General features: G+C 56.8%; 1 protein-coding gene across 1 annotated transcript in view; it reads left to right on the forward strand.

Annotated features, from left to right (window-relative positions):
* Positions 1 to 7,574, forward strand: part of RAD54L2 (RAD54 like 2) — a 75,880-nt gene extending 68,306 nt beyond the window's left edge. The window contains exons 20-23 of the mRNA XM_054594782.1: positions 339 to 538; positions 1,535 to 1,624; positions 4,740 to 4,832; positions 6,217 to 7,574. Of these exons, the coding sequence (XP_054450757.1) occupies positions 339 to 538; positions 1,535 to 1,624; positions 4,740 to 4,832; positions 6,217 to 7,211 (1,378 nt within the window). The 3' untranslated portion in view covers positions 7,212 to 7,574. The remainder of the gene's footprint in view (positions 1 to 338; positions 539 to 1,534; positions 1,625 to 4,739; positions 4,833 to 6,216) is intronic.
* Positions 7,575 to 12,175: the final 4,601 nt, after the last annotated feature.

Here is a 12,175-nt window from a genome sequence, read left to right on the forward strand (position 1 = left end):
GACTACAAGGACTAATCCCTAACGTGTGCAGACTGATGGTCCAAGTTCTGGAGGAGCAGCTGTCACATCCCACCCCCGTAAAGGTGTCATTCCACTGACATCTGACTCTCCTTTGATTCTGAGAGGCATCTCCCCTCACTGCCTCCCGGTCTGCGCATGGTCTCAGTCCTGCGTTGGCGGCGTCTTTTGAGTTGGCCATACTCTGTAGGCTCTTCTGATGCTCCTCGGAGCAGCACCTGTGGCTGGAGGAGGGGGTGTCTGCAGGGCCCTGCGGGCTTTGCAGGAAGCGGGGGTGGCATTCCGCCAAGCTCGCTGAGTGCACGCATCTTCTCCCACAGGCAGCCAGCCCTGAAGAGCGACGAGAAGCCTGTGGCCAGCGTGCGTCCTGTGCAGTCCACTCCCATCCCCATGATGCCCCGGCACGTCCCGCTGGGAGGCGGCGTCAGCTGCGCCTCCGGCACAAGCCCAGCCGTGAACTTCCCAATCAACTACCTGCAGCGTGCGGGCGTCCTGGTGCAGAAGGTGGTCACCACCACAGGTTGGGAGCGCCTGGCTTCTCTTCCAGGGAGGCCGACCCTTTTCAAATTACTTTGCTCATTCAGGAATTTTATTATTCATTGAACACCTGTGCATCCTAGGCCTTACTGCACTGGCATTGTAGGTAAAATCAGAGAAAACAGCAGTCCCTGGTCTTGAGGGATTTGCATGCTGATGAAATAATCTTCATCATCATAACATGGAACACGGTCTTCTTGAACATGGTGGGTGGAACCTTCACATGGTGGGTTGCAGAGACAGTGGTGATGTCACTGGGACGCAGGGTCAGTCTTCCGAGGGACCTGTGAGTGTGGAGTCCCGCCTGACTGTAGGGTCGGCTGAGCATAAAGGGCAGCTGTTGATCTCCCCGCTTGCTTAGAAGGTCTGAATGTCACCTGCTTCTTCCTCTGTGAGTCTGGAGTGGATTGAGCAGGGCAGATCTGTGGTGAGGAGGTGGGCACAGCCCATCTGTCCTCACAACTGGACCTGTGAGTCAGGGTCATCGGGAAGGAAAGCATGTCACAAAAAGAGAGCCTCTTGTAATTCTGCTTCTCCGCCAGCTCCTGAGGCTTCTCCTCATTCTTTGGTGTGTTGCGAGCAGTGGCCGCGGGACAGAGGGTGGAGCCGCGCGGGGCCTGGCGCACTGCGGGCCGTCGGGAGGAGGGGGAGGAGACACCCGGAAGTAGCCATTTGAACTAAAACTTCTTTTGAACCAAAACCTCTATGAATTTTTAATTAATTCAGGGGAACTTGGACCAAAACAGTGATCGGATTTGTAGGAAGCTTCTTTTTTCCATGGTGCCCTTTATTCAGACGGCAGGGGTGAGGCGGGGGGGGGGGGGGCGGGCTGCTCACTCCACCTCCCCCGATGCTGGCCTCTGCTCCCAGAGAAGCTTTAGGGCGGCCCCTGAGGAACGGGCAGGCGCGGACTGTGGCGTCCTTGCCTGCTTTCCGCAGGCCCCGTGCAATCTAAATCTGAGGTCTGTGTCTTCACTAGATATTGTTATTCCTGGACTCAACAGCTCCACAGACGTGCAGGCGAGAATCCACGCTGGCGAGAGCATCCACATCATCCGCGGGACGAAAGGTGAGAGGCCGGCCAGGCCGACCCCCTGAGGCCCAGAGTGCTGGCTGGGCTGGAGCGCCCGAGCGTGCGCTTGTGCTGGGGGGAGGAGTCATCCTGTGGGTGCCGCGCGTGGGGGAAGCACGGGAGGGGGCTGTTCCAGGAGCTTAGTGGGGTGGGGATGGGCCCAAAGGCTGTGTCAGTGGCTCAGAAGAAAGACGTAGGGTCCCCACATTTCAGGATTTTGATGTTTTGGGGATTTTTTTGAGAATTTGGGGTGGGTTTGAATAGACACTCTGCTTTGTGTTGGTCTTAGCCTGTTGATGGTGAGGATGTCAGGTGGGAATGCACGACTCACCTGTTCCTGCACTACCTGTGGGAACCCCATAGACATTTCCCCAGGGCCAGTGTTGTGGCCGAACCGGCCCTTGTGGGTGCTCTGACTGTGACGCGCGGCAGCCGTCAGGGGACTGTCGGTGCAGGTCTGCTACTCACAGGCCCGGGGGGCGCATGTGGAGCTTGGCCTGCACGGAGGCCTCGGGTCGAGAGAGCGCGCGCGCCAGGTCTCTGTCTCATCACAGTTCAAGAGTGGGGTCAGTCTTCGTGGGCCAACGTAGAACATACAAGGGGGACCCCCCAAAAAAACCCGGAATTTATTTATAAGATACTGTGTGTGTATTCTTACATGTTTGAACTTCAGTTATCCTCGAAGTATTCTCCATGATGCAATACACCTCAGCTCAGAACAGTTCTCGAATTCGTCGGTTTTGATGTCTTTTAGTGCTTCTGCTGTTTTTTTTGTTTCATCTCTTCCACACCAGCAAAGCATTTCCCTTTGAGGACTCTTTTCATCCAGGGAAACAGAAAGAAGTCCTCGGGGCGAGATCGGGTGACTAGGGAGGGTGGGGCACGGGGGTCTTGCCACCGTTGGTCAAAAACTGCTGAGCACTCAGTGCGGTGTGGGCAGGCGCGCTCCTAAATCACCCATCACGAAACGGGCAAAAGCCTCGAGAGTCTTCAAAACAAATTCACTAAAGCTGAACGCAGCCTCTCACAACAGTGCCAGCTGGTGCACTGGTCCAGATGGGTTCCTGGAACACCCACCTGGCAGGGAAGCCTGTACCACAAGGGGCCTGCACTCCAGAAGAAAATTTTGGGTTTTTTTGGGTCCCCCCTGTAAGAGTGGAAATCAGGGCACTGGAAGGGAGAGCAGGGTCATTCAAGGGTCAGGTACCCTGGGCTTTCTAAAAGGGGGGCATCGTGGGTGGGGGCCACCTGGTTCCGTAGCTAGCTGTTCAGCCAGTAGCTGTATCATACAGCTGGCAGTTTGTTTATTTGAGATGGGTGTCTTTGAAATGAATGCTTCAGCAATCAAAAGCAGAAATCTGGCACTCACACTGCACACAGGGAAATCACAATCAAAAGGAGAGCGCTGTGGAGGGGCTGTCAGCCAACGTGCATGTCGCTGTGTCATCTCAGCTACTTGCCTGGAGTGGCGTGGGAGGTCTCCGACGGGGAAATGCACTGGGCGGACGAGTCAGTGTACGTGGGCTGCGTGACAGAATTCCCGGGCGTGGTGGTTCGGAAAGTCCACTGCCCTGGCCCTTACAAAGGGAGAGGAGACAGCTGGGCTGAGGGCTCTGGGCTGGACATTGTCACAATGGTGTCAAAGCCTGTTTTCACCCAGCCTTTACGCTCTGAGGCTCTCTTTGTTTAGAAAGAAGATTTTACCCTCACCTCTGTCTGGTCAAAGTACCTTTTGGCTCAGGGAAAAGATGCCATGAGATACAAGGGCTGATAAATGGCAAACTACAGCCGGTCCACTGGCCAAATCCAGCCCGCTTCCTGTTACTGTTCTATGAGCTAAGAATGGGTTTTACATTTTCAGTTGATTGGGGGAAAAAAAAAAGTTAAAGAGTATTTTGGGACATGAAAATTATATGAAATTCACATTTCAGCATCCATAAATAAAAATTTTTAGATCATAGTCACACCCAGCTGTTTTCATGCTACAGAGTTGAATGGCTGCAAGAGAGATCTAATGACTCACAGACCCAAAAATATTTCCTGACTGGCCTTTTAAGAAAAGTTTGCCGATCTCTGGTCTTGAGGGAGCCCTGCCTTTCCAGAGCCTGAGCAAAAGACATACCAAAGGCAGATTAGTGCTGTGCAGGGGAACGCAGGTGTAGAGTCACTCCTGACCACAGAGAGAGGTTATTGAGGCAATAAGGCTTCTTCCTTCCAGGCCAGGAGGGTGCAGGCCCGAGTACCTTGTTCTCTTTCACAGCACCCCATTTACGAGGTGGGGCCCAGAAACAGACTTTCCTTCTAGTACAGACTTCTCCGCCAGGTGGGTGTTCCAAGAACCCATCCGGACCAGCGCATCAGCTGGCATTGTTTTTGAGAGGTTGCATTCGGCTTCAGTGAATTCATTTTGAAGACTCTCGAGGCTTTTGCCCGTTTCGTGATGGGTGATTTAGGAGCGCGCCTGCCCACACCGCACTGAGTGCTCAGCAGTTTTTGACCAACGGTGGCAAGACCCCCGTGCCCCACCCTCCCTAGTCACCCGATCTCGCCCCGAGGACTTCTTTCTGTTTCCCTGGTTGAAAAGAGTCCTCAAAGGAAAACATTTTGCCTGCGTGGAAGAAGTGAAACAAAAAACAGCAGAAGCACTAAAAGGCATCAAGGTCCCCAAGTTCAAAAACTTTTTGAGCCGTAGGGAAAAAGTCTCGATAGGTGTACTGCCTCAAATGGAGAGTACTTTGAAGGCGACTGAAGTTTAAACATGTAAGAATAAATACACAATTTTTTATAAATAAATTCTGGTTTTATTTGGGCCCCCTGTACCTCCTCCATTGCCTTTAAACCTTCCTGACATTTTCTGGGGTGACTGCGGTCTCCCCCTTGCAGATTCAGGGTCTGGAGCGGGGTCGACCACAGCACTGGCGTGGCTGGTGGTTGTGGCGTCATTACTGGGCCGCAGCTCAGACACCCCGCTGCTCATTTCAGGCACCTTGAGAGAGGGTGTGAACCCTAACTTGAGAGCTTTGTCCCCACCTGCTCCCCGCAGCGTGGCCTGGAGCTCCTGGGGCTCGTGGTGCCCGCCGTCTGCCGCTAACAGTCTTCCCGTGTTTGCCAGGGACGTACATCCGCACCAGTGACGGGCGGATCTTTGCTGTCCGAGCGACCGGCAAACCCAAGGCTCCTGAAGACGGCCGGGCGGCTGCCTCAGGTAGAGTGGCGTCCGTCCCCCACTGACCTGCTGGGCATTTCTTTTTGTTTGGCCTAGTTTCACTTGTAATGAATTTAGTTTTTGAGCAGATAATGTGTACATGGTTCACAATTCAAAAGGTACCAAAAGAAGTAAAGTGGAAAGCAAGTTCTCCTCCGGCCAGGCCTGCCCGCTTGTCGTTCAGAGGTGCTCTGCACTCACTCGGCGCAGGGAGGGCGGTGTCTGCCTGGAGAAGAACACAGGGGTGTCACTGTCCTCTGCATCTTTAAAGCGCGTGCTGACTTACCGGAATGCAGTCTGGTCCCTCTTCCCTTGCTAGTGCAGCCCAGGGCTGGCTCCTGAGCACTCCCGGAGGCGCTTCTCGGCGGGGCTTGCACAGGAGGCCGGTAACTGGGGGTCCGGGGGGTGACCCCAGGATTCGCGAGTCCCAGTCCTGGGGCCTTCCGGCTGTTGTACTCCACCATTGCAGCGTGAGCTCACAGTCACGTGGGGGATCGGCAGGCGACATTCCTGAAGCGGACTGGTTGCCAGGCCAAAGAGTGTGTGTGGCCCGTGAACGTGGGAGGAGCCTTGCGGGCTCCCCTCCGTGGGGCGGCTGTCACTTACCCCCCTCCTTGAGACGTGCACCCCAGCCTGCTGGCCCCAGCTTTCGTGGTGGAGACTTGGCCTGCGCACTCTTGGGCACTGGCGGCCCCCACATCGCCTGCACCCAGATCCGGTGACTGTTAGTTTCCTCGTAAACTTGCTTTGCCTCTCCCTTCCTGTTATTTGGACTATTTGTAAATTGAAGACATCATGTCATCTGTACCTCTAAATATTTCAACACACATCTCCTAAGATCAAGGACATTGTCCTCCAAGCGCAACGCCATTATCATGCTAAGAGAGAGTTCACAGTTCGCCAGCACGACCCGGCCCGGCAGGACCCCACTCTCCCTACTCCCCAGATTGCGTTAGGTTTTTCCCAGTTCCGTGGCCATGGATGTTGTTTTGTTTTTAAACCGAGATAGATGGCTTTTGTAACTTAGTTTCCCCTCCCTTCTCCCATCCTGGTACGGAAAGAGGCCAACTAGTTAGGAGAATGATCACTTGGCCTTTCATGCCCACGACCCCAGAGGCTTTACTTCACCTCGGCAGGGTTTTGCAAGTTGGGGGACGGGGGTGAAAAGAAGTTCCATGTTTTGTCACAGATGGACTTGTTTCCTCAATCAAAGGATTTCTTTCTTTGTGACTGGAAAAAGTCAACTGAGTGATGCTGTTCAGACACCAGACTGTTTGAATTTGGGGGGCCACAGGACAGGATTCTTTTTTTCATGTAAGTTCTCCTGTGTCCTTCCTCTCTCCTGGGCCATTCTGATGCTCAGCGGCCTGCATTTTGTCCACAGGTTCCCAGGGGCCTTCTCTCGAGTCTACAAGCAATGGCAGACACAGTGCCTCATCCCCCAACGCCCCGGACCCCGGGGGGCTGGCCAGGCCCGTCTCCCCAGACAGCCCGGAGATCATCAGTGAGCTCCAGCAGTACGCAGACGCAGCTGCTGCCCGCGGGTCCCGCCAGAGCTCGCCGAGCTCCGACGCCGCTCTGCCTGGCCCCCCGGCCCAGCTGGTGGACGGTGGCGCTGTGCCTGGGGCCGCCCTCGGGGCTGAGCCTCGACACGGGGGGCATTGCCTCAACAGTTCCCTCTTGGTGACCGGCCAGCCCTGTGGCGACAGGCACCCAGCGTTGGACTTCAGGGGCCACAAGCGGAAGTTGGTCACACCACCTGCTGCCCAGGAGTCAGCCCGCCGGCGGCCCCGGAAGAGCCACTTGCCAGCCCCCGTGCAGCCGTACGAACACGGGTATCCGGTTTCGGGCGGGTTCGCCATGCCACCCGTCTCCTTAAACCATAACCTCGCCCCGCCCTTCACCTCCCAGGCTGGGGAGAACTCGCTGTTCATGGGCAGTCCCCCCTCCTACTACCAGCTGTCCAATCTGCTGGCAGATGCCCGCCTGGTGTTTCCAGTGACTACTGACCCTCTGGTGCAAACAGGCCCCGTCAGCTCCTCCTCCACGGCTACCTCAGTCACTGCCAGCAACCCCTCCTTCATGCTCAACCCCTCTGTCCCAGGGATGCTGCCCAGCTACTCACTCCCGTTCTCACAGCCACTCCTGTCCGAGCCGAGGATGTTTGCGCCTTTTCCCTCCCCCGTCTTGCCCGGCAGCCTTTCACGGGGCATGTCCGTCTACCCGGGCTACGTGCCCTCCCATGCAGGCTGCCCAGCTGGCGGGCTCCTCCCATCCCAGGTGCCTCCGTTCGACTCTCAGGAGGTGGCCGAGGTGGGCTGCAGCTCCAACGATGACGAGGATAAGGATGACGATGTGATCGAGGTCACTGGGAAGTAGCTGCGAGCCCCCTCCACCTCGCTCGGGGCCCCGGCAGTTGCCCACCAGGCTGGAAGGCAGCGACCTGGGCTCTGAGACTAGGGCACTTGGCAGGAGGGAGAAGGCAGAGGACAGAGCAGGCGGTTGACCATAATGGCAGGGTTCGGTTGCAGTTGAACAGAAAAGGCCAGAAACCCCAGCGGAACAGCAATAGTGGGAAATCAGGGACCCCAACAGGACTGCAGGCCAGGCCGGCCTGCCTCCCCCGCCTGCCTTGCGTAGCCGCCCGCTGGCTTGCCCGCCGTCTGAGTGTAGGTGCTCACGTCCCACTTCTGTCTTTGGGCACATTCCCTCCCAAGAGACCTGCCTTACCGGGTGACTTCGCTTGGCCTGGGGAGGGGAGGGGAGGCGGGTGGAGGGTAAGGAAGGAGGGCGGGCAGGGAGAGCAGACCGAGATTCCGTGGGAAGTGGAGTCTTCTTAGGGGGTGGGAAAGACGCAGACCAGGTGTGTGTGCGCTTGTACTTGTGTGTGTTCATGTGTGTATGTGTGTGTATGGAACAGCGGGGGTGACGGCGGGAGGGGAGGGAGGGGAGGGAAGGACGGAGGGGGGAAACTGAAAATGAACTTACTGCTTTAAAAATGGAAATCAGAGTGTGGTGGTTCCTGGCAACTATTAGGACAAACGAACATTGGGGTAAGCCCAGGAGAGGAGCCATGGAAACCACCGGTTTCCTTCTGGCTGGGTGAGACGAGGCCTCGGTGACCCAAGGCCCAGGTTTCCAGAGCCACGTTAGTCGTTAGTCGCTGAGTTCAGGGGAAGTGGTGAGAGAAGGCGGGCATTAGCAGTCTCCACCCTCCCCCGCGGCTGTCCCGGAGCAGGTCTCCCTCCCCGCCTGCGAGTGGCAGACCCGGCGCCCAGAAAGACATTCTTAAGGATGGAGCTGAGCCCCCAGCTGCCTGTCCTGGTGGCCTTTCCTGTCCTTTCCTTCCCTGTTAGAGAGCGCCATGTTAATTTATTTCTTACGGGCAATTATTTATTATTTGGACTTTTCATGTTTCTTTTTTGGGGGGTGGGGGGAGGTCGGGGTAGGGAGTTAGGTAGGAGATGGGAAGGGCCGTTTAAGATAATCCCGACCCCCCTCCGCCGCTGGCGCCTAAACTCCCGTGGGCGGGGAGCTGACCGAGGAAGGAGCACTGGGCTTGACTAAGGCTTGCCCCATGCAGCCACAGTCTGGTGATGGCCTTTCAGGGAGGTCGGGGAGCCTGTGACTGCAGAGAGTGGGTGTGGGTGAGCGAGACTCGTGCTACAGCGCCTGGAGCTGGGGGTCACGGAGTTGGCTCTTGGGGAGTAAGTGACCCCAAGTTGGGAGCTGCGTCCTACGTTGACGACCTCAGAGGCAGGCGCTCTGTGCTGGGTGCAGGTGGCTGCCGCACTGGTGGGACAGACCACCGATTTCCTTTTGGGCCTGTCAGAGGGTCAGTGTGGACCTGGTGTCCGCCACCTTCGTCCTCTTCGAAGGAGCGTGGAGGAGCCCTTCCTCTGTAGGAGCCTTAAGTCTGGCTTTGTCTTAAAAGAGCATGTCGGTCATCCTGGGTCTAGCCTTTCTCGTTGCCAGCGCCCGGGGAGGGGGCACCGAGCCTCTAAGCATGAACACTGGCTGCCTCCCTCTGGTCTTCCCGGCCACTGAGACTTGGCAAGGCTCTTCTTGATGATGAACTGACTTTGTCTGTCTGGGGAGCTTTACCGCCTGCCTGTGGGCCCCGCCCTGGGCAGCTGCTGCCCCCGCCTGCCTCTTCCCAGCCCTGCGGGTGGCTTGGGCAAGTCGCTTCTCCTAGTAGCTGCCTCTTCAGCTCTTCCTACCAGCTCGTCACTGTTGGAGGCTTTACACACTCTGGGTGTTGGCCCCAGGGAAGAGACCAGGAGGTGGCCGAGGGGGCTGTGTGCGTGTGTGCATGTACCTGTTCGCCGTCCAATTACACCACAAGTGGGGCTTAGAGCGCTTTTTTTGTTTTCATAAGCACCCTGTCAGACTCTTAACTCTCATCTTCATAGAAGCCTTAGATCTACAATTTAGCTATGCAAATTATTTTAATAATTTAAAAATAGCAGTTCCAACCAGTGCTTTCTCTTTCAGATGCACCCCAAGACTGGATGGTGAAGGGACTCAGTTGGAGCAGGCCCGCGGGCTGGGGCTGGGGCTGTAGGAACGAGCTAGGCCGGGCCCCAGGTTGCGGAGCGCGCTCACCTTCTGGGCTACAGCTGACGCCCCCAAGGCCCCGGAGCATTGGCATCCCAGACGCGCTTGTGCTCTTATGCACATGTGGTTGGGGAAGGAGGGGTGTTTCTGTGTGCACCTCTAGACAATCACCGCAGCAGGCACTGAGAATCCAGAAACGACCCCAGCGTGGAGCTGAAACCAGTCCCAGGCGGGGTGGGCTTTTGAAGGAACCGGGACTGAATGGGCATCCTGAGGGCGGCACGCGCCTGCCCTCGGCCCAGCGCCGCCAGCGGCTGCGTCGGGCTTAGTGTGGGAGATGGACCTGGCTAGAGGAGACTTTCTGCCATACGTGCAGCTACGCTGTTCTGGCGAGGGGGTGGGACTGTGGAGAATTGGAATGCTAGCAGTTCCGTGGTTTGGTTTGGTTTGTTCTTTTAAGGAACGTGAAAACCCTTCCCTGACTTTTCTGTCTTTCTGGGTGCTGGTAGGCAGTGTGCGTGCACATCGAACGGGAGCGTGTACATGAGGGAAGCAGGGAGAGTCTCGGAACCCAAAACTGTGTCCTAAGCTCGTGGTCAGAAGCACTTGGTGGTGGCTTCCACCAGCCATGCAGGCCTGCATGAGGGAGGCCAGGAGATCAGGCCTGGGCATTGTCCTCACCCCATCCGCAGAACGTTTTCAAAGGCCTCTCAAGCTCCATCTGCCTGGTTTAGCCTAAATCCCCCGCCTAGGGAATATAGAACAAGCTAATAATTCAGGATTACCATTTGTAGTGATGTCTGATTTCCTTTTCTTAGTATCTGTGGATAAAATTAAACAGAGACGGAGTAGCCGCTTAAGTGAGGAAGTAAGTGAACCATGTTGGATCAGATCTGTTTCTTCCGATTGGATATTTGCTAATCCTCACCCTCTGGAGTTGTGCTTAGGCACCTGCCTGGGCATCTCCTGACTTAGGGTAACTCTTTCTGCTCCTGGAACTCTCTTCCCCAGGAATTAGTGTATGAAATTTGTATGTGGTGATTCACAACTAATGAAATTTCCCACTCCGGGGCCCGACGCAAAGCGAGGGTAAAGTTTTACTGATAGGTTGAAACATCAACCAAACGTAAGCCATCTGGGTGGGACTGTCACTTCCAAAGTTGTCAGCAGAGCAAACCTGGTGTCGCTCCGGAACCGAGTCCTCGCCCCGTGTGGAAGGTCTTCTGGGGGCTTTACATTCCTCGCTCCTGGAGCTCCTGGCCATGGCCCCTCGGCCCCCATTTCCCAGCCCCTGTGATTCCTCAGAAGGCCGTTCTGTCGCTTCTGAGCCCCGGCCCCTGCACACCCAGCCGCGTGGCTCTTCTCCCACCCAAACCCCTGAGAGGAGCTCCTGTGCCCAGTGGGCCCCCCAGGAGACCTCGGGCCCTCTGCCGACCATTCCCAGGGGACCCACGCCCAAGGCCTGCCTGAGGACGCTTTGCTCTCCGTCCGTCCCCCTCAGACTCTGTCCCCCTCCTGCAGATGCTTTGCTTCTGCCCTCTGTGTTCCACTGTCACCTCTTTGTGTCTGTCTGTGCCACTAGCTTGGCCCTGGGCCTTTTATGAACACCCACGTCTTACGATGAACTTCCTAAGCAGGCAGTGTCCAGCTTCCTTTGCTCTTCAGGGACCCGGGTCTGCCCCTTTCTCCTCTCGCAGGCCGTTCGATCTAGGAGCCCAGGGCACTGGGGAGGGGTGGCCAGGCAGGCAGCCGAGGCCGTGGGGCAGAGGCCGGGAGACTCGGGTACTCTCTGTTACCACTACTGGGGCGATCTTCCGAAGAGGGGGGCCTCATACTGTGACCTGATCCAGGACCCACCCCTGGAAGAGCGCTCAGCCCAGGTGTGTGTGTGTGTGTGAGTGTGTGTGCGTGCAGATGCACACGCCTGCTCATGTGCACGTGAGTGTAAACTTACTGTTGTCTGGTTGTGTTACTCAGGGTGGGCTGAGGACTCACCGGAAGAATCCCCGTAGCCTGCTCAAGACTGGTTTTTTTTCCCATTCCCTCTCCGGAGGGTCAGGGGAAGGGGGTCCAGGTGGGTGGAGGGGGTCGCAGTGGATAACCACTAAGGCCACGTCGCTGCCAGAAGGAGTAGGGGGAGGGGAGGTGGCCCCAGCGCCCTGGCGCCTGGCTTCGGTTTTCCGTCTTATTTCCTCAGGACGCCCCGAGGCCTGGGACCTGCGCCTGGCTTGGAGGAGCCCCTGGTGGCCGGTGCTCCAGCTGCTGGTGTGGCCAGGGCTTCCCTCCTCCCTCGGCAGGGCGGGTGCTCCTGCCCCAGAGTCTGGGCAACTGGCTGTTTCTATGACGTATTTATTTTTACTTGTGTTTCATGTCACTTTTTTAAAAAAGCAAACAGAACAATTGTAAGTCAGTATAACTGCCTATCAGTTTTCTTTATTTCTCTTTTTGTAAAATAAAATTTAAACTCAAGAAGGCAGTGTCGTTTGATCAAGGAATTGTGTGAAAGCTGGCTGGCCGTGAGGAAGGGGATGTGACTGAGCGCAGTGGGGCGGCGCGGGGGGAGGGGAACGGGGGGCAGGCCTGCGGGCTGGGCCTGGGGTGCCTTGGGGTTCGGCGGCCTGCGAGGGCTGCACTTCAGGCTCTAGAGGGACGCGTGAGCAGGCGCAGGGTGGCGTAGCCTCGCTGGTCCTCAGCCACGGGGCTGCCCTGGCTAGGCTGCCAGGGACTGGGTACTGGGTGCAGCAATGGGTACCCCCAGAGGGTGGGGGCGGCTGGCGGCAGGGTTT

Source organism: Pteronotus mesoamericanus, unplaced genomic scaffold (assembly GCF_021234165.1).
Source record: "Pteronotus mesoamericanus isolate MK-2021 breed Mesoamerican mustached bat unplaced genomic scaffold, CSHL_Meso_final scaffold_533, whole genome shotgun sequence".
Classification (NCBI taxonomy): Eukaryota; Metazoa; Chordata; class Mammalia; order Chiroptera; family Mormoopidae; genus Pteronotus; species Pteronotus mesoamericanus.